The sequence below is a fragment of the Euprymna scolopes genome, chromosome 13 (genome assembly GCF_053919585.1).
Source record: "Euprymna scolopes isolate OS-2025 chromosome 13, ASM5391958v1, whole genome shotgun sequence".
NCBI classification, from domain to species: Eukaryota; Metazoa; Mollusca; class Cephalopoda; order Sepiida; family Sepiolidae; genus Euprymna; species Euprymna scolopes.
Window position 1 is genome coordinate 35,453,469 of NC_136494.1, and position 23,114 is coordinate 35,476,582.

Here is a 23,114-nt window from a genome sequence, read left to right on the forward strand (position 1 = left end):
AACAATGTATTCTAAGGGCAGTGTATTCTGAGACCTATATAATCTGAGAGCATTGTATTCTAAAATGAATGTATTATAAAATAATGTATTATGAGAACAATGGAGTCTGAGAGCAATATATTCTAAAAACATATAATAATTATCTTAGCTATATACTTACATTATACAACTTTATTCGACATTAAATATCTTATAGACGCTTGATATGCTGCCAACCAAACCAGACCAAACCAAACCCGACCAAACTCGACCAAACAACCACTCTGACTTAACTCATTTGGTATTTTCTAAGCTTGTTTGTTTTTATCTTTACGATAATCATTTTGCGTTCTACTACGTTATTTTCATCAAGTAGCTTCATACATTGTCAGGAGCGACTTCTATATAAAATATAATCATTGACCATTCTTGACACTAACATTTTTACTGGTATATTCGACGTAAATGTACGTATTTATTTTAATTTTTATTGAAAAAAATAGATATTTTCAAGTTTAACACAAGTCAGTTTTCAGAATGGGGTGATTATGAAAACGTGTCCATTAAATCTGCGCGTTTGGTAACTGAAATGCTATTAAAAATTTAAGTATGGCAAACCAACATTTCACACTAATCGACTAATATAGGCTATGTTTTCCCTCTAGATTTTTCACACTAATCGACTAATATAGGCTATGTTTTCCCTCTAGATTTTTGATTCTGTGACCTCGGTTGGGGGTGGAAGAAAAAATGGTGTCAAATGAATGCCAATAGACTCCTGAACATCATATTTTTTTTCACAAGCACAAATGTTGCGCATTAATGAAAACGGCGGCCATATTTAAAGATGGCCGACAATCATCAAATAGAACATTATGACTTGCTTAAACCTTAGTAGCACACAAACCGATAACAATACAGACATCTAGTTTAGCACATTTTATTCCCAATTTATTTCTTCATCATTTAATACATAAATATTGGACTTAATATATTTACTATGCTTCAAAATAGGGAATATTTTTCTAAAAAAGCTTTTTTCAAACATCTTATTTGAAACAACTTCAATCTTTTCTGTGGATAACTAAAGAAATAGATTTACATTTTGATATTTCTCATGTAGAGACACCTATAGTCTACCAATATTATTAGTCATACAAATCTATTGCTATATTTTGTATGTAACAAGGTCGTTTAAACCTGAGGTAGAGCTGCGATTTTGTGTCATTTTTTATACACATCAACTTGGTAAAATATACAATGTTTGTCAATTTTCATTAAAAAGTATTTTTTTGAATCTATGAATAATAACACAGATTTAAAGGACAAAAAGGCATTTTTAATGAAAGTTAAACAAACAACATGTTAGTAAATAAGATCATATATGCTTTTATTTAAAACTGATCACTGCTTATGCCACTTCATCATCATCGTCGTCGTCATCACCATCATCAGTGTCATCATCATCATGTCCAATGTTTTTACTAATTTTATAACAAGAATCTCTTGCACACTTGCACATATCTGTGCATGGGACCCTGTTTTGGAGACATGTACAAATGTTAACGTCTTTACAATGACTTTTTTTACATTTGGCAGAGCAGTTAATTAAATCCATTAAACTGTCTGGAGTAGGAAGAAGATTCATCCAATGGATTACTAAATCTCCATTTTCTATCTTCCATCCATGACAATCAGGGGATGGTATATCAGGATTTGCATGGAGGCTCCTTTTATAGACACCTGAAAAAAGAAAGAAATTAACATTAATATTGAATAATTTTCATCCTTTCTAATAAGCAAATAACAATGAAACTCCATATATTTAATTTTTACATATAATTGGAAATTAAATATTTATAAAACGTACCTGCTTGATAGTTAGCTCGCTTGATGTGTTCACTCAGGGCATCTTGATTTGGAGGCATTGTGATTTCCAATTTTCTTTGGAATCTAAACATGTTGTATCTGGCTTCATTAACACTTGTGACATTTTGTTGGCCATACAACCTGCAAACAAACATTTCCAATGATTTTGCTGTGTCTGGTTTCACATAAAATTCATTACCAAGATCACTGAATGCGTAACAAAACTCATTCTCTCTCAGTAATAAACTAAGTGCTTTCTTTTTGCCCTTTCCGTAAAATGAACTGACACTATCACATCCTGTAAAACAATGTAGACCAATCAAGGCTTGACTGACAGACTCTCCAATGTTGTCTTTTATCATCTTGATGTCTATTGTTCGCAAATTTGTTCCTCTTCCTGTGTGGAAGTATAAATGTGCGGGAATAAGATTTTGTAAAGAAACTCCAATTACAAACACATCGGTATCAGGACTCATAATGATTACATCCGTACTAGTGTTGGCTGCAAAAGAAGCATGCAAATAAATCCGTGTATCAGCTTCTTCTTGTGAGCTACAAAGTTTTGTCTCTTCTAACCGGATGACAATATCACTTGCCTCTTTTCCAGGTGAGAAGGAATGACATTTCTTGTTATGCGCCAAGAATACCTTCACTCCTCTAAGCTCTGATGTTGAAACATTAGACCATGTTTCATCCAAGAATTCTATTAAGGACTTTTTATTCTCTCCATTTGAAAGAAATTTCTTCCATTGCTGAGGAAGGAGCTGACCATGGATTCTTATCTGAGAGCTAGTAGCAGCTCTTTTATCCCTCTCGATATTTTTTATAGAGATCTGCTGGTATGTATCAGTAACAAAATGAATTTCTTTAGAATGATTCGATTTTGCCCTGTTCACTAAACTTTTCAAAATAACAAGAGCAAGATTAAGAAATGTTTTCTCTCCTTGTAATTTGTTCAAATTTAATTGGTGTATCAGCGACATACCATCCACTATATATATGCCACCTACTATAGGGTTCTCAACAATAGGATTGTTAGCATGGCTTTCTAAAGCATGAAGTAAGTTTGCTTTATTAGTTTTAACCAACGATCCATGTGAATTTGCAAGGGACAATGGTAATGGACCTAAGGAATATGACAGTAATTCTTGAAGATTAATGTTCCGGATTCTACCAATCACAACCAATCTTGCTAGGAGATTTCTATCTGCTTCCAAAGTGATATCCTTTCCGTGGACATGATGATTTGATTTTTTAGACATACTGGAGAATGTTTTTAAATTCATTCTTTTCATCGGGGCAAAAAAATCAACTTCTCCCGTTTGTAGACGCTGCCCACAGAAATTTTCAAATTCTGATTCGCCCCTTGCCTTAGCAAATTGCAGATCATTTTGAACATCTTGTGTCGCAACTAATCCTGATGCAATATGGATCAACTCAGCTGGTTCATACTCAAATGGATTAAACATACTGTTTACTGTGTCTATTATCTTTCCAATAGCAAGCTTATCATGTTTCATCCGACTGTGTAAAAGATCTGATCGTGTTCCACTTCGTTCTCCTTTGCCAGCCATAGTTTCACATTCATGGGTAATAGACCCTCTCGCATGATGGGACCATATCCACCTGTTGACGGCTCTCTTGTTTGTGCTGAAGCCTGTCATACCACCTTTTGTTTTTGAATCACGATTAGCAGTTTGTTCGATGGTTTGGTCACAAGGAATTTTAGCAAAGGCATTTGAGCTTCTTTGAACAGCAAAATCTCCTCCAATGCATTGTGTATATATCACTGGATGAGTATTAGCGAGATTAGACATCTCCAACCAGTAAACTGGAAGGTATCTGCTATAATTTACATGGTCATATGCAAACACCCAAGGTAACATCTGTCTAACACTTGCCAAGTGAAGTTCCCAGTTTGACTCTCGAATACCTCTAAGGAAAAGTAAAAGAATTTCTACAATGTCAATATAAGAACTCCAGAATGCAAAAGTTTGCTTTTTGTTGCCAACCTGTATAAATTCTTCATAGGATGATAGAAAACTTTGAAAATGTTCTCCCTTCAGAATTTCTTCATACTGAGGTCCTGGGAATGATTGTGACAAGGATGTCATTAAATGCTTCACTTTTTCTGCCTTTTCTTCAGGAATGCTGTTTAAATAGGTTGTCAAACGCATATGCTGCATTGCTTCGGCCACTAATTTATGGGCTCTAACTGCTCTGTTATAGTGTCTACCTGTGAAAACTCCATTTATTGAGCCTACAGCAACAACTTCTGATTCTATTAGAATATCTTGAAGCCCGGCATCACGAAAACGCTTTCCCAAACACCCAAGAAAGGACATTGCTGTATGAAAAGCACCAAGTCGAATCACCAATCTCTTCATGAAATATGGATTTCTCCATCTAATTAATTGTGCCTTTGAATAGATTGCTTGATCCATTACAATAACAAGAGACTCTAACTTGAGTTGATCTGCAATGTCAATGCTTTTTTTTAGAATTGTAAGGACTGTATCCATTTCTGTGGGGCTAACATCAATTACGGGTAAATAACCTATGGTAGATTTTGATGCAATCTCCCTTTTGCACAGGAGTTGGTTAAACCCAGTCCAAGATGGTAATATAATTTCACTGCCGAATTTTGTGATATAGTACGCTATATCAAGTTTTAGAGAATTTTGCAGAAATACACGATCTGAATGAAGTGAAACATGTTCAGCAAATGGTAGTGGGCCATCTTTTCTTCCACCGGTGTATGTAGCCAAATTTACTTCTGGTGGTTCCAATGTTCTTTTCCGTGTTCTTTTGAGTCCTTCTACTGCAATCTTAGATGCACACGGTTCGACTAACATATTTTGTATTATTATCCCAGTTGTGTTGTGTGTTGTTCCATGTCCAGATAAAGTTTCCTCACCAAAATCATTATTGTCCCAGACCAAAGTTGTTGGAATACCTGCCTGGATGGTGGATGGAATAGAATTTTCTCCACGATTGATTTCAAGTTCAGCTAGTGCTGTATCATGATTTAAAACCACCGAATGAGAAACACAATGTCCCAAACCATTCAATAAACCAATCACTTGGGCAGATCCAGACAGATGGCGTACAGCCATACCAAGTGATAAATGTTTTGGCATTAATGTACGTCCGTTAGAAGACAAAAATATAATGTCTTGTGAAATAGACAAAATCTTTCTATAGACGGATGCAGATATGTCCATTATTTTTTCTGTGCACAAATCTTCAGATGCCCCAACTATCCATGCAAGAAAGTTAAATAAAATATGGGGCACCATCTTTTCAGCCTCCTGCAAATTTAATGTTTCTGCTGTTGGCGGCCATAACGAAGGAGGTTTTACTTGTTGAATAATATTTCTCAGATCCATAGCTGTTATGTACAAGTTAGAAAGAGGATTTGGATCTGAGCGTACATGACTTGTTTGTTGGTTTGTGTCATTTTCTGACGACTCTGTTTCACTTGGAGTTGTGGTATGTGTTTCCTCATGGAGTACTGTTTTTTCCTCTACAAGAGAAGACACTGTAATGTCATTTACATACACGATGTCACCTTGTGATCTCATTTTAGGAGTGATGAAGCATAATTGAGGAAATTTTTTCATTAATCTTTGTTTTAAATATCCTGTTTTATATAAATGCGCATCAACTCCATGTGTTTCTTTAATCTGTTTGACAAACAAATCTTTCAATTTTTTAAGTCTCATGATTTCCTTGTTTTCGATAATCCTTGTTTGGACTAATTTCGCAAAGACCTCAAATGCTTTAGCATATGAAGTTTGCTCAGAGTGTTCGGTTTTGGTTGGTTTGGTTAAATATCGAGTGAAGTCACGGTAACATGAGTTATGATATTTCACTTCGATTGCTACACAATCTTTATTCCTTATTTGCATGAGGAGTGATTCATTTTCATTTTCTTCTGCTGCTCGTTTTAAATTAGCAGCTTCTATTGTCGAACATCTGACAAGTTTTTCCCTGTTTCTTTTGCCAGATCCTTTGCACACTATAGTTTTTACTTTTTGGCATAGTATGCAAACATCTGGTAAAATATGCTCTGATCTAGCTGGCAAAGATGGTCGATCAAAATTGGAACGAAGAACCCGTCTTTTTTTAGCTGGTGGATCATCATTTTCGGCAGTAGTCGCATCAATGTTTTCTTGAGATGGGGACCCTGTAAAAATAAATATATTTAGGAGTTTAATATGCATTTGAAATAACAAAGTATATGGAAAAGTTCAAATTAAAAATATCCAATCATTATTTCATAAATCCAAAACATTTCATTAAAAATTTAAGATTTTTTTTGTATAGTGCTGATAAAACTTCTGTGAAAAAATTGTATGTTATTAATTTACATTCTACAATTAAATCGTCTGGTGACTCATTATTAATCGGACCAAGGGATGTTTACAAAATCATGCAATATATTTATCATTGGAATTGGTAGGTAAATTCAATATGCAATGCACTTTATTTTACTAGTGAGTTACCACTTATCAAGGCTAAAAGCCACACGAGGATAAAGGTTAATGGAATAGATTGTCAAGTGACTGATTGTGGAAGTGCTAGAATCAAGAAATGGTACCATAGACAGTTGTATCTATATTTAGAATCATAAAAGAAATGAAACATTTCCAGATTAAAACCAATAGCTAAAATTATTGAAATTATGAAAACTGTTAAATAGTAACAGCATTTGGCTAAGAGCAAAGTGTACCCTTTATTCTGATAATACAGGTTATCTTTTGTTTCAGATTTGTGAAGGAGAAATCTTTCTAAACTGAGGCAATTGTAATTTTTGTTCCAATCAGAATACATTTTTGGTGAACTAAATTTTACCCACAATAAAACCCTGTTTTGTATCTATGTTCTCGTGGGGGAGGCAAGTAAATAGAAATAAACTCTAGTTTTTTTTTTGTTTTCTTTACAAGTGAAATTTTCTAAAACAGATGCCAACTTTTATGTACATATTCAATTGTTTGAAAAGATATTAATGTAGATTAACACCCTCATTTAAATCGCTCCCTCCCCCGAGAAGAAAAAAGATTGTACAACTTAGAAGTTTACAAAAAAAAAAAAAAAAAAAAAAAAAATTAAAAATCAATTAAATTGAATAAATTTATTTTAGAATTTAGAGGTGTTGACCTTTTTTCTAGTGAAGATAAATTCTGTGCGTTTTTTTATTGGGAGAGGAGGGGGTAAATTACAATCTTGGCACTCAGACTTAGGGTTAATGGTAAAAAAAAATTAACAATAGTCTCCAGGAAATGGAGGATGATTTTCCATTAAATTTATATACGAAATGTTACTCTAAATCCATTTTTTCCTACCATAAAATTTTTCATGCTGTTCAGTTCACACGTACTTGCCTAAGTGAATAGAGGGAGTATAAGAAAAATTGTCTCTTTCCAAATACGTATCAATAAAAATAAAAATTATTAAAAGCTTAAACTTACCTTCGAAAACGTTATCAGTATTCTTTTCTAGTTTTTTCTGATTCTTTCAATTTTCTGATAATCCGTGAAACGTGCATAACAAGTTTGGTGAAACCCAACACGAGGTGGTATTTCAGTTGAATCACAGCTTAAGTCAAAGTTTTTCGCAATTTCTGCTTGTGGTCCATGTAAACCTTTCCATTTTTTAACATATTCTAAAAAGCGCGTCCATGTCTTCACTGAAAAAGATCTAACATTCAATGTTTTAGTTGGAAATATGCACATAACGCACTCTTTTTTGTCTTTGTTTACAAACATTTCTTCTTCACTGGAGGCAGCCATATTGAATTTTTAACTCGCACTACGATGATTGTGATTGGTAGATTGTAAGGAGTAAATAAAAGAAGTATTCTGAATGGCTACTTTTTTGTACGAAGGCAACTTAACAGTTAGCATTTTTTTGTGCATTAAAATTAAAATTATTTATTAATGCACCATAATCTTGCTTGTGAAATTTTTTTCCATGTTTCTTATGATTTTATACATATTATATCCAAAAATCATGCCCACCCCTTTTACATCTCATTAAAATTAAGAATTTTCACTCTGGGCCGACGGCCTAATAGACAGAGTCTCTTATTTTCAAAACTTGGACGCATATACAATTCAATTGTATATAATCTATATCTTCTATTGATGAAAACATGGCGACCAAGATACTGTGATTTCTTGTTAATTCATTCAATGAGGTCAACAGGGACATGGACTTTGATTGATTCGATTTGAGGCGGAAGGAATTATGATGTAGAAACTTGGTCTGGAACCGACATCTCGTTCTGAATATTCATAAAAAGTGATAATCCAGGACATTCAAAGTATCGCAAAGTAAAATTACGTTGGGAATTAACAGAAATATTCAGCATGACTCAAACTAAGTGAAAGTGCCATGAATGGTTTAATGGACGTCGTTGTAGACTATGGGATTGTTTCTGACATTAAAAAAAATATTTTTTTTTGTTTTTAATTTGCTTACCATTTTGTTTCTCCTTCGAGATGGAGTATCCTACCGGATGCCAGACATTAACCCACTATCTCAGACATTCCAACTGACCGAGAGAACTTTTTACGATTCTAATTGTGCAATTGTTTTTATCTCTTTTGCACTTGGGTAGATTCGCCAATAATTTTTTGAAATTCTTTTTCATGAGTCCAGTTGCTTCTAACATTACTGGAATAATAGAGATCTTCCTAAGATTCCAGTTTCTTTCCATGTCGTACATAAGACCTTGTTATTATTTAGTTATCTTTAGTTATCTTCTCACTTTATATATATATATATATATATATATATATATATATATATATATATATATATATAATGGAACTTTGTCTGTGTATATATATGTGTTTGTTCCCCATGGGCTCGAAAACAGCGAGGCTGATTTTTATGAAATTTCACATGAAAGTAATTTATGTGTCTGGCAGTGTTCTTAGATGAGTTTCATAGCGGAATATCTTCAATAAGTATCGATAATCGGCCATTTTATTTTCTATTACTCGGCAACTGAACTCCATGAGACGAGCAGACACGTGGACGTTTTTGAAACAAATAACATTTGCACGCCGGCGGAATTCAAATCTAGTTTTCAAAGACGTATTATCTCCAAAATGCACTTACTTTCAGCCAAGAGCGGCGTTACAACTTAACTGAGAGCTTCAAAATAATTATTAGGATCTCTAAATAATTTTAATATTTCTTATCTCTTAATTTATGGGTAAGAAAATATTTAAAAAATTACCACATTATATGATTTTTTTTTCTGATTTAGTAGTATATTTTAATAACAATTCACCAGATTAGGTTAAAACATACAGCTGCAATATAAATCAGTTGAAGAATGAAATGTATGAATTTAAAAATAATAATTAAAAAAATCTGTGTGCAAATACAGAAAAATCTACATGATTTACGTTCCAGTAATTTAACACTGAAAATCTAGGAAGACTTGTTGTTACTCAGCTTCCAGAGAACACCACAGGCTGTTTTCAAGGAGAAATCCTTTATGACCTGTGTGAAAGCTCCTTGTGAGCCAATAATAATAATAATAATAATAATAATAATAATAATAATAATAATAATAATAAAAATAATAATAATAACAATAATAATAATAATAATAATAATAACAACAATAATAATAACAACAACAACAATAATAACAATAATAATAATAATAACAATAATAATAATAATAACAATAATTATAATAATAACAACAACAACAACAACAAAAACAACAACAATAATAATAACAACAACAATAATAATAACAACAATAATAATAACAATAAAAATAATAATAATAATAATAATAATAATAATAATAATAATAATAACAATAATAATAATAACAATAATAATACTAACAATAATAATAATAATAACAATAATAATAATAATGACAATAATAATAATAATAACAATAATAATAACAACAACAACAATAATAATAATAACAATAATAATAATAATGATAATAACAACAACAACAATAATAATAATAACAATAATAATAATAATGATAATAACAATAATAATAACAATAATAATAACAATAGCAACAATAATAATAACAATAATAATAATAATAACAATAATAATAATAACAATAATAATAATAATAATAATAACAATAATAATAATAATAATAATAACAGTAATAATAATAACAATAATAATAATAACAATAATAATAACAATAATAATAATAACAATAATAATAATAACAACAATAATAATAACAATAATAATAATAACAATAATAATAACAATAATAATAACAATAACAACAATAATAATAACAATAATAATAATAATGATAATAATAACAATAACAACAACAATAATGATAATAATAATAACAACAATAACAATAATAATAATAACAATAACAACAATAATAATAATGATAATAACAATAATAATAATAATAACAATAATTATAATAATAACAATAATAATAATAACAATAATAATAATAATAATAATAATAACAATAATAATAATAACAATAATAATAATAATAATAACAATAATAATAATAATAATAATAATAACAATAATAACAATAATAATAATAATAATAACAACAATAATAACAATAATAATAATAACAACAATAATAATAACAATAATAATAATAACAATAATAACAATAATAATAACAATAATAATAATAATGATAACAATAATAATAATAATAACAATAATAATAATAATAATAATAATAATAATAATAATAATAATAATAATAATAATAATAATTATCGTGGTGTTCCATGGAAGCTGATTGACAACAAGTCTCCCTAGATTTCCAGCTCTTTCAATAACATTTGCAAATGAAGTTGCGTTATCGCAACAGCTGCTTACCATTGATTTCTCGCTGGCAGCCGCCATTGTACAATGTACACCGAGTGTATAAAAATTAATTAGCCTAACTCGGACGGCTAGTAATCAGAAACATTTTTATATAATCACATAAATGTTTATTCCAATTATGATAAAAATCCATTACATGATTTTGATCAGAGGAAACGTGTGACGTTAAGTTTAAGGAATCTTAAGAAGAAATTTACATTCGGGGAACCTTGATTAATTGGTTTCTAATGATAATAAATAAAATTTAATGCAAATCCGAAATATTCCAAGTTTCAATTAGGAGATTGTATCCATATTATGGTCTCTAAAACTCTTTAACAACCTCCCCCTAAAATTTGGGGAATATTTATTACTTAACGTCTAAATCCTGAGATATCTTAATTTTCATGAACAATTCCCGTCTCTACTGGTCGCCTTTGCATAAAACTAATTTATACTAAATATCACCCCCGACTGAAAAACTCATAACAAAAGATGTGGGAAACTTTACTAGGGTGAAACATGCCGCTCCCTCAAAGTAAGACTAGAAGAACGCCGAAAAACTGTCACACGCAGAGAAATCGAAAAATCATCCCTAGCTGAACATGTGTGGAGCAAGGGGAGTAACCATTCCCCAATGTGGGATGATGTCAAAATACTATACAAAAGAAAGATGACGATCACATTTGAATTCCTCTAATTACAACTTCATAGGAAAAAAGAAGAAATAACAAAACATATGCTCAGCCTAAGGTAGGTAACTCACAAAAAAAAAAAAACTTTCTCTTCTTGGAGTTGTCTCCCTTGCATTTTTTTTTAAAAATGAAAATACACGTGGGTATCGATCCTCTGTTTCGTAAAACATTTTTTTCACTAATATTTACAATTAGCATATATATCCCGAAAAATTGAGTCATAGAAAACCCTAAAAACATTTTAGTGGCCTCTGAAGATTGAACTTTCTTTATGATCTACGAGCTTACTCTCAAACCCACGGTTCGAATTCCTGCAATGCAGAGCTAACCCGTAGAGAAAAGGAAACATGTATTCAACACCTGACGAAGGTCGCAGGATACAGCGACGGAAACGTTGTGCTAATAATACCTAAGATGAAAATAATCGTCCGATAAATCAAAATAATATAAATATAACCTACTCTTGCGCTTAGTACTCATGATCTACAATTCATAATTACCTGTTAATTAGTTTAGGAATGACTCCTATAAATAGAAATATATAAAAATATATGCTTTTCTATATAAATAAGGATAAGACATGTTCTATCGTGTAGAATAAACTCCTTAGAGTAACTTGCATACATCTTTTGTCTACTAAACTTGCAACTCTCTACAAAAATAAGAATTAAGTTTGGGTATGGTTTATCATGATTTGCCAATCAGTTACCGTCATAGATTAATTGCTATTTTCGTGATGATTCTAAAATGCCGATTGAAATCTAATAAAAAATAGCAACCGAATACATTATTTGATTAGGCTAACAATTTGCGATAATAGAATCAATCTGAGCGTTTCGTCGATGAATAAAGAAAACCATTTTCATACCACAAAAGATTGAACATAATTCAAGATTGTTATCATTAACTCGTGGTCAATCGCTTTTATGTTTTATATTTATCGAGGCCAAGTGGCAAGCATTTTATTATTCACATACCAATCTCTCGATCTATGTTTTTTTATCTACTTATATATCTCTCTATATATTTATGTATTTATATATAACCATATGTGTTCTTTGGTCAAGGAAGGTTGCAAGTCGTCGGACGATAATTGCCTATCGCTTTTGTTTTATATTTATCGAGGGCAAGTGGCAAGAATTTTGTAATTCACATTTCAGTCGCTCTATCTATCTATCTATCTATCTATCTATCTATCTATCTATCTATCTATCTATCTATCTTTGTTTATATCTACTTATTTCTATCTCTATTCAGATCTCTCTCTCTCTCTCTCTCTATATATATATATATATATATATATATATATATATATCTTTATCTGTGGGTCTTTAAGTTGAGACAGCATTTATCCAAAACTAGAAAACCAACCACCAACGATCTCTGCACTTTACCAAATTGCACCATTAATAACACAGGATTATGCAATCGCACGTATTCAGTGTATCAAATACAATGTGCGATATGCAATAAAATCTACATCGGTAGCGCAGTTAGGCCATTGCACATATGCAATAAAGAACACATTTCAATCAAGACGTTCTCATTCCATAAACATCAGTCTCCCAATCACAACCCAACCAAAGACATACAAATATTAGCGAAGGAAAGGGGTCAAGATAATCAGACACTTAAAAAATCACTGCTAATAAAGAAAGTCTACCCTAAAAAATCACAGAGCAGCTGCCTTATATAAACACATGGATACCTACAACACTCTTAACATATATTCGCTACTTAGAATAACAAACAACATTTACCATACACTAAAAGTTATTATTCTTTTACTTTATTGACTTGTGTCTACTGTGTTTCTTTGACAACAATGTCATAGCCTTAAAACAAAGATCCTTTAACACTATGCACAATGCTTCAAGAAAACTACAACATTTTCCTCATTATTCTATGAGTTAATTTTAAATATCTCTCAGCTCATAATTCCAATTTCAACCTTCTTCTCCCCGTGCGTTAAACTTGATAATTTTATTCTTAACTTCTATTCTCTCAGTGACAACAGATGGGCGCGGCAAACAGTTTTCAAGGGAGATAATCCAACTTTGTTTATAAATTTATTTATCTATATGTCCTTGACAATCAGCCTGACAGTAGCTTTGTGGCTGTCGGGCTAGAGTATGCTTCTGTTCATTTATAGGATGTATAGCATCATAGGCTTTACCTTATCTCTGGTAAGGGGTTAATTTATTGTTAATCGCCTCAGGCGTCATGACTAGGGAATGTTGGCGTGGCTACTCAGGCATTTTTTTTTCAGACGAGAGGGAAATTCTTTTAGTGCGTTGACTTATAAAAAACTCATCTAACCTTGTGTCTAATTTCCTGCACACGATGTAAATGAATATACTTGTTATTCAAGCCTGCGTGATTTCCTTTTAAATTTTGGCAGTTAAATGGCACCTGTTTTGAATTACTATTGCAAGAACAGCGATGACACTTGAATTCTTACTTATCAGGGTCAAGTCTAAAGATGACGTTTCTACAATAAAAAGACGAGGTCGAACTTTTACTGAATTTCAAGCAATTCTACATTTATATTTCTTGTATTAATTTAGACGGCCATTCATCACACCGTGTCAAATATTCCCCATATCTCTTCCTTCTTATATTTATCACACTCTCTCTTTATCTCTCTCTCTCTTTATATATATATATATATATATATATATATATATATATATATATATATATATATATATATATATATATATATATACTAGCATTTCAGCCCAGCGTTGCCCGGGTGTTTGGAAGTGTATGTTGAGCAAAAAAAAAAAAAGAAAAAAAGAAAAAAAAAGCGGTCAATTTTTTAAAATTTGACCCCTATTATGACCCCTTAACATTTATTATTTTGGGCTCAAATAAAGTTATTAAGTTAGATCCATGTCCAAGGAGCCTATATCTAAAATTTCAAGTGTTTAGACCCAACACTGTCGCGGAGGAGTTTGGTAGAGTTCTCAAATGTCAAATCGTTGAATTTTGACCCCTTCACAGCCAAATTTCTGGCCGAAAACCGATCCCAAAGATTTTCCCAAATCTCAGTACCCTGTATGTTAAATTTTGAGTCTGTAGACTTAAAATTGAGAGAGTTATTGCGTAGGGAAATATACACACACAGACATACAGACATACAGATACGCAGACACGTTCACTTTATAAATATACTAGCATTTCAGCCCTGCGTTTCCCGGGTATTTGGAGATGTATGTTAAGCAAAAAAGAAAGAAAAAAACCCCGGTCAATTTAAAAATAAAAAATGACCGCTGCGGTCTCTACCAAATTACTCAGACAATTTTATGGTCTAAACATTTGAAATTTTACATAAAGGGTATAAAATGAATTCCGGAGCACAAAAAGTCGCCCGTTTAATGGCATTACTTGCGCCTTCATAGCTCTTCAACTTTTTGAGTTAAAAAATAGCAGGCTTTACTTTTGGAAATGCCTTCCTATATTGCGAAAGTCAGTTTCAGGAATTGTCTTAGCTTTTAAATGTTATTGAATGGAGGTTTGTATCAAAGTTAGGTGGCATATTATAGTTGGTCTAATAATTCCAATGTTTGTTTTATTCTTAGATGTATATCCTCTTACTGTACATTTAAGCACGTATATCTCATTGCTAGGTTTTAATTAATTGTTTTCGGTTTATTTCGCATACACAAGTTGGTCGTTATATATTTTTTAATGATCTATAATATAAATCTCACCTGTCTGTTTAAATGTATGTATGTATGTATGTATGTATGTATGTATGTATATCTGCCTAAAACTTTCGACAGAGGCGACGGATTTTCCCGCGATCAGTGTCGTTTTGAAACTCCACCCTTCGGACAACAAATATCGAATAATCGGCCTAAAACATTAATTCCTTCACCCTTTCACCCTCAACTGGGCACTTTTTAACAGGAAGGCGTCGCTTTTTCGCCGATATTTTCGAAAATCATTCCCTCTTTTCGATTGTCTAGCCTTAATTTAAACCTTTGCCATTTCCGGTTTGACTACGTTTTTTTTTTTTTCACATTCTCTTTTCTTCTTTCACAGGACGGATTGGAGTCTGCCTGCCTCCTACGACTTTTTTTGTTTGTTTTTGGTCAACACACTCCTCCAAACACCCGGGCAAGCCGGGCACCCAGGCTAGTATACGATAAATCGGAGTTATATGGGATATGATATGCTTATATAAAACATTCATTATTTTATTTTTCGTTGCGTGCGAGTGACTTTATAAGTCACTCTGTTGGTCGGTCGATCTGTCCGTAACATTTTGTGCTTGGACTTTTTGGTTAAGATCAAAGGTCAGTTGTTAATAGATGCTTTTCTTAGCTTTTTAAGCATTTCTTGGCCTTTAGGCTAAGATGAAAGTGTATTGCAAAGGTAAGATATCCGGATGGATGCGCCCTGGAATCGACTCGGGGAAATCTGCAAGGAGTTTCGAGAACATTTTGAGGAGCGTTTTACGCAGCAGCCCGATCTTCTGGTCCTTGAGTTTAGCAACTATTTTGCTGACTCTCCCCGCTTCGAGGAAGCTATTTGTGAGGGCCGGGTGATTGAGAGGGAGGTTTTTACTGCACTGAAGCAGATCAGCTGTAACAGATCGTTGGGACTCAATGGTCTGCCATACGAAATGCATTTGAGGCTGTCGCCCATGTTTCTGCCTCTTCTGACGGATGTGTTCAACCATTGGTTTGCTCAGGGATCCATCCCGGGCCAAGTCACAAAGGGAGTGATCACATTGCTGAGGAAAGGTGACGAACATGGTGGGAAAGAGTTAGAGGATTACAGGCCCATAACTGCTAAAGACAGAGTTGAAGATTTTGGCCAAGGTCCTGTCAAATCGACTGCAGCTTGTTATCGGCAAATTGGTTGAACCAGAAAAGTACTACGCTGTGAAGGGGAGATCGATTCAGAACAACTTGCACCTGATCCGCACGATCCTAGAGGAAGGGATAGATGACGCAATGGAAGCCGCGCTGATCAACTTAGATCAGTCTAAAGTGTTCGATAAGGTCGACCATCATTTCTTGGTATCTGTCTTAGAGGCTGCCGGTTTTAAACCAGACTTCTCCGTGATGTATCAACAGCCTACAGCCGTCGTGCAAGTCAACGGAAAGCACTCGAAACCCTTTGTTATCTCTCGGTCGGTTCGTCAGGGTTGTCCGCTGTCGCCCCTGCTCTATGTCCTGGCTTTGGAGCCCCTGCTCTGCAAGCTGAGACGTGGGGAGGCAAATTCAGCCCTGCGCGGAATTGCAATACCTTGTGGCTCAGTCGCCAAGGTATCCGCGTTCGCCGATGATGTGACGGTCTTTGTGTCGAGCTTCAGAGACACTGAGATCGTGTTGGAGGTGTTCGATCAGTACGAAAGAATTACAGGGACCAAGATAAACTGCAGCAAATCGGTAGGACTGTGGTTGAGCGCTTGGAGTGGCAACGCCAATCTCACCGCACTCTTCAGTTGGACAGATGGCCCGGTTTGGATCCTCGGAGTGTGGTTTGGACCGGGTCTCCAGCTTGACAAAAATTGGTTGGAGGTATGGTGGAGGCTGCAGTCAATTCATGGCTTCCTAGGAAACTTTCCTTAAAGGGTAGAGCTGAGGCGTGCACCACTTACGTCTTTCCTCTCATCCTTTACCGACTGGCCGTACTTCCCCTGCCTGCACAACACTTAACAGCTCTTGTCGACCTCTTGTCCTCACTTCTTTGGGACAGAGGAAGACACTAGATGAGCAGACAGGTCTGTATTCAACGTCCGTGTGAGGGAGGCTTAAGAATGCCAGACTTGAAGTGTCATCGAGATGCTGAGAGGCTGGCCTTCCTGAGCCACTATATGCAAGATGACCAACCGTGGCACTCCGTGGTTACTGCCACCTTCCCGATCTCATTCTCGACCCTTCTATCGAGAGCCGTCACAGGCCACTGGGAGAATCTGCCTACATGAAAGAGTGCCGAGCCACGCTAAAACGACTACCAAGGTCCAGTGACCTTGTGACTGCTACCTGTAGGGAACTCCACAGAGATCCAGTGAAGGGGGCCGCTGACAACCCGCTATGTGCACGTTTGGGTTGGCAGCAGAGTGAGATCCGCTCTGTGTGGAGCTGGGCGCCAGGTTTGAGTCATCTGAACAATTCAGAGTTCTCTCTCACCTGGCGATTGGCCCAAAATGCACTTCCACTCAACAACATACAATACAGTTCCGGGCTTTTGGAGTCGCCTGATTGTCCCCATTGTGGGACAATGGCCATAGAAACGACTGATCACGCTTTCTTCGATTGCCGCAAACTCCGCCAGTACTGATCGTATGTCAGCGAAGTGACGACTCGCATCGTTCCTGAGCATCCTTACCCAATTACCGTATCCAATGTCGTGAACAATGTGAGGCCACCGTGGGACCGGGAAAGACAAATGGTCTACGTTATGATCCTGGCCGTGGTGAGAATGGTGATTTGGACGTTGCATCTGCAGGGTTGCCTGGGGGTGTTGTCTTTTTCTGATCAGAATCTGATCGCTTTCTTTAAACACCAACTATGGGTGAAGATCAGATGTGATAGAAGAAGGCTGCATCGCGCAGCATTTGACAGAAGATGGATACATGTAGCAAGTCTGTGTGTACGAATAGGAGCCAAATTTGAATATGTGTTCCCGCCTAGGTGTGGAACGTGCAGTTCCGTAAAGTAAAATTAAACAAGTAGCCTGTCAGCTAGCTGTGTGTGTGTTCCATCCCTCCCCGATTAGGAAGCCTCCAAGATCCCCACACTCTCCTACTTGCAATTTTTGTTTTCACCCCTTCCTCTAAATTTCACCCATCTTGGAGAGAAAGAAATACAAACTAACCCCCATTCCTTACCCACAACATTTTCTTTTCTCCATTCCCACTTAGAGACTGACCCGAAGAAGCGAGGTTCCTTTTACAAACCTAGTGGAACGGGCAGTCTATCAACTAGATGGGGTTGAGAGGGTTCCACTAATCACCTTTTGTTTTTTCTTCCCCCGCCCTCGACACAAATGAATTATTGTATCATTTTATTGTTATCTTTTTTGTTTTCACACATCAATAAAAAATGTTTTAAAAATTGGGAGTTAAGTAGGTCGTCACCCAGAATGAGATGAATGCGGTATTATCGTGAAAGAAAATACTAGCTGGGAGAAACTTTTGATTTTGTTTAGTTCTGGACTGACAAGTATGACCAATGACCCCCAAAATTCCCCCTTTTGAGTTGGCCATGTGCCTAAGTTTTTTGTTCATTGTTGATTTTCACTGTATTTTTAACATGAAAAAAAGGATTTAATATCTCAAAGTGTAGTATCTGTTCCGGCAGATACTGCAAGCAAAGACCATATGTGGGGGCAACTCCACATATAAGACCTTGGTCAATGTAGGGGCAACCCTTCATACCAATTGTCGCTATCCAGTTCCCCTACTCCCCGGAGAATTGGTCTCAATTTTCCCTACACTCCTCACATTAAAAATCGCCCTTGTGCCTAATTTGCCCGGTGGGGAAGCAAATAAATACCAACCCTTCATACCAATTGTCACTATCCAGCTCCCCTACTCCCCGGGGAGCTGGTCCCCATTTCCCCTTCACTGCTCACATTAAAAATCGGTCTTGTGCCTAATTTGCTCGGTGGAGGAGCAAATAAATACCAACCCCACATAATACCATACCAATTGTCACTATCACGCCCCCCTACTCCCCAGGGAGTTGGTCCCCATTTCCCCTCACTCCTGACATTCAAAATCGGCCTTGTGCCTAATTTGCTCGGCCTTTTGACCAAGATCAAAGTGTGGTACCTGGTCCGGCAGATACTGCAAGCAAGGACCATATGTGGGGGCGGTCCCACATGTAGGACCTTGGTCAATGTAGGGTCAACCCGTCACACCAATTGTCACTATCCAGCTCCCCTACTTTCCTGGGAGTTGGTCCCCATTTCCCCTTCACTCCTCACATTAAAAATCGGCCATGTGCCTAATTTGCTCGGTGGGGTAACAAATAAAAACCCAAATAAATACCCTTTTTTTGGCCTTTTGGTCAAGATCAAAGTGTAGTATCTATCTCCCAGCTACCTCATCTTTGATTTTTTTTCAAGAGGTCCGCCACTTGACCAGCCCTCTTTATGCTCACCCCTCCTTTTACAGGGCACTCAAACTCACTTCCCCCCTGGACATGGGAGGCGTGGCCAAGGATGGATTACCCTCACCGGACTTACTCACTGAAAGCCTTAGACAGGCCTGCCACATCCTCATCCCCGAGGATTTCAGGCCCGTGTGTGACACTGAATAAGGTAAGTGACCATGGTTTTAAACTTGGCTACTTATAATGTGAGGGGCCTCAGATGTTGAAGCAAGGCTGCAAGTGTGCTGAGAGATCTGGTGTCCCTCAAGGTAGATATTGCCGCTATACAGGAGACCCACTTTATTTGTGACGGGGATTGTCAGGTGCTGGTGAACGATTACAATGTTTACTCAGCATATGGCAATACCTATAGTTGTGGAATCTCCTTGCTAGTAAATCGCACCCTATCAGCGTCAGTGAATGTTGTTCACGCAGACGAGGATGGGCGGGTGATTGTTGTCGATGTTGCCGTTAATAGCAGTGTGTTTCGGATAGTTGCAGTTTATGCGCCTAATTCTACTGTGGAGAGGGCTTCTTCTTTCGGCGGGTGGAGGGCTTTATAGATAATCTGGAGAGGGTAGTCTAAATGGGTGATTGGAATGCCATCCTTGATCCCAAGATAGATAAGGTCGGGGGGACTAGCGGGTTGGTGTGGTGTGACAGCAGTCTGTCTGACCTGATGGCCTCGTGTGACCTGGTCGATAGATTTTGCCTTGATCACCCAGGGCGGGAGATGTGGACGTGGCATCCTAATGCGCCTTCCCATCCAAGTACTTACTTGGATCAGATGTCAGTTAGAAGAGGCGATGTAGATTTTCTATTTTGCCCCCCATTCCACTTTTTATGAACTAGATTATGGCCCGTCTGAACATGACCTCTAGGCCTAAACTGGCCAGATACTGGAAGTTCAACAGGACCTTGTTGGAGCTGGAGGACTACTGGTTGAAGGTTGCAGATATAATCCAACGAGCATTAGTGGGGGCAGTTACCGGGAATGAATGATGGGTTAGTCTCAAGGCTAAGATTAGACGCTTCTCGGTCCAGTACAGCCAACGCCTTGTGCTAGATAAGGCTAAGGCCAAGAAGTGTATAGAGAATAGGCTGATCCGGGTGGTGGAGGGGGGGACCCCCTAGAGATAGCACTAGCTAAACAAGACCTCAACTACTTGGCTAGTGAGCGGTATGAGGGCCAGATAGTTAGGACTAGGCTAATGAAAGTCTCAAACGAGGCTGTTAATGTAGACGCTGTTGAGCGTAAGGCTGCTCTAAAGCACGGCTCGGACAGGTACATTCAAAAAGTAAACGACCTGGAAGGGCATGCCCTCGTGTCGATGCGGGAGATTGGCGAGGAATTTCGAAAGCATCCATCGGAGCACTTCACTAAAATACCCAGACTCAGGGTCAAAGAGTTTGGCAGCTATTTGGCCGACTCGCCCCGCCTCACGGTGGCTCGAGCGGCTAGCTGTGATGGTCTTGTCGTGGAACATGAGATCATTACTGCGTTGAAGCAGGTCAGCTGCAACAAGTCCCCGGCGCTTGATGGTCTACCCTACGAATTCTACTTGAGGCTGTCCCTATGTTGGTCCCTATTCTGAAGGATATGTTTAACCATTGATTTGTTCAGGGTTCCATCCCTGGGCAGGTGACAATAAAATAAATAACATAAGTTAATGAATCAATAGCATTAGTTAATGAATCAATAACATTAGTTAATAAATCGATACCATTAGCTAATGAATAACTACCATTAGTTAATGAATCAATACGATAAGTTAATGAATCAATACTATTAGTTAATGAATCAATATCATTAGTTAATAAATGAATAACATTAGTTAATAAATCAATAACATAAGTAAATTAATCAATAACATTAGTTAATAGATCAATAACATAAGTTAATGAATCAATAACATTACTTAATTAATCAATAAAATTAGTTAATAAATCAATACCATTAGTTAACAAATCAAAATATTTGTTAATAAATCAATAACATTCGTTAATAAATCAATAACATTAGTTAATGAATAAATAACATTATTGAATGAATCAATAACATTAGTTAATGAATCAATAACATTAGTTAATAAATAAATTACTATAGTTAATGAATCAATAACATTAGTTAATGAATCAATAACATTAGTTAATGAATCAATAACCTTAGTAAATAAATCAATGTCATTAGTTAATGAATCAATAACATTAGTTAATGAATCAATACCATTATTTAATGAATCAATAACATAGTTAATAGATCAATACAATTAGTTAAGGAATTAATAACATCAGTTAATAAATCAATATCATTAGTAAATGAATCAACAACATTTGTTAATAATAAATAACATTAGTTAATAAATCAATAACATTATTAAAGATTAAATATAGAACGAAGCATGGTAATCTTTTGAACTTGGCAATTCAAAAATGTATTTGCTCATAACAGGCTTCAATTGAAGTAAGTCACCAAACATTAATACTGCACATCCATCATTAGTCAATAAATCAATAAAATTAGTTAATAAATCAATAACATTATTTAATAAATCAATAACATTAGTTAATAAATCAATAAGATTATTTAATAAATCAATAAAATTAGTTAATAAATCAATAACATTAGTTAATAAATCAATAACATTAGTTAATAAATCAATAAGATTAGTTAATAAATCAATAAGATTAGTTAATAAATCAATAAGATTAGTTAATAAATCAATAACATTAGTTAATAAATCAATAAGATTAGTTAATAAATCAATAAGATTAGTTAATAAATCAATAACATTAGTTAATAAATCAATAACATTAGTTAATAAATCAATAAGATTAGTTAATAAATCAATAAGATTAGTTAATAAATCAATAACATTAGTTAATAAATCAATAACATTAGTTAATACATCAATAAGATTAGTTAATAAATCAATAAGATTAGTTAATAAATCAATAAGATTAGTTAATAAATCAATAACATTAGTTAATAAATCAATAACATTAGTTAATGAATCAATAAGATTAGTTAATAAATCAATAACATTAGTTAATAAATCAATAACATTAGTTAATAAATCAATAACATTAGTTAATAAATCAATAAGATTAGTTAATAAATCAATAAGATTAGTTAATAAATCAATAACATTAGTTAATGAATCAATAAGATTAGTTAATAAATCAATAACATTAGTTAATAAATCAATAACATTAGTTAATAAATCAATAAGATTAGTTAATAAATCAACACCATTAGTTAATAAATCAATAACATTAGTTAATAAATCAATAAAATTAGTTAATAAATCAATAACATTAGTTAATAAATCAATAACATTAGTTAATAAATCAATAAGATTAGTTAATAAATCAATAAGATTAGTTAATGAATCAATAAGATTAGTTAATGAATCAATAAGATTAGTTAATGAATCAATAAGATTAGTAAATTAATCAATAAGATTAGTTAATGAATCAATAAGATTAGTAAATTAATCAATAAGATTAGTAAATTAATCAATTGTATTAGTTAATAAATCAATAACATTAGTTAATAAATCAATAACATTAGTTAATGAAT

At 34.5% G+C, this 23,114-nt stretch overlaps 1 protein-coding gene across 1 annotated transcript; it reads right to left on the reverse strand.

Moving 5' to 3' along the window:
- Positions 1-903: 903 nt before the first annotated feature.
- LOC145292393 (uncharacterized) lies at positions 904-10,758 on the reverse strand. Its single transcript, XM_080138721.1, has 4 exons — positions 10,732-10,758; positions 7,323-7,365; positions 1,850-6,037; positions 904-1,722 (listed from the first exon to the last, which is right to left on the reverse strand). Exons 1-4 carry the CDS (start codon positions 10,756-10,758, stop codon positions 1,391-1,393), a joined length of 4,590 nt encoding a protein of 1,529 aa, XP_079994847.1. The 3' UTR covers positions 904-1,390.
- Between the last annotated feature and the right edge of the window lie 12,356 nt (positions 10,759-23,114).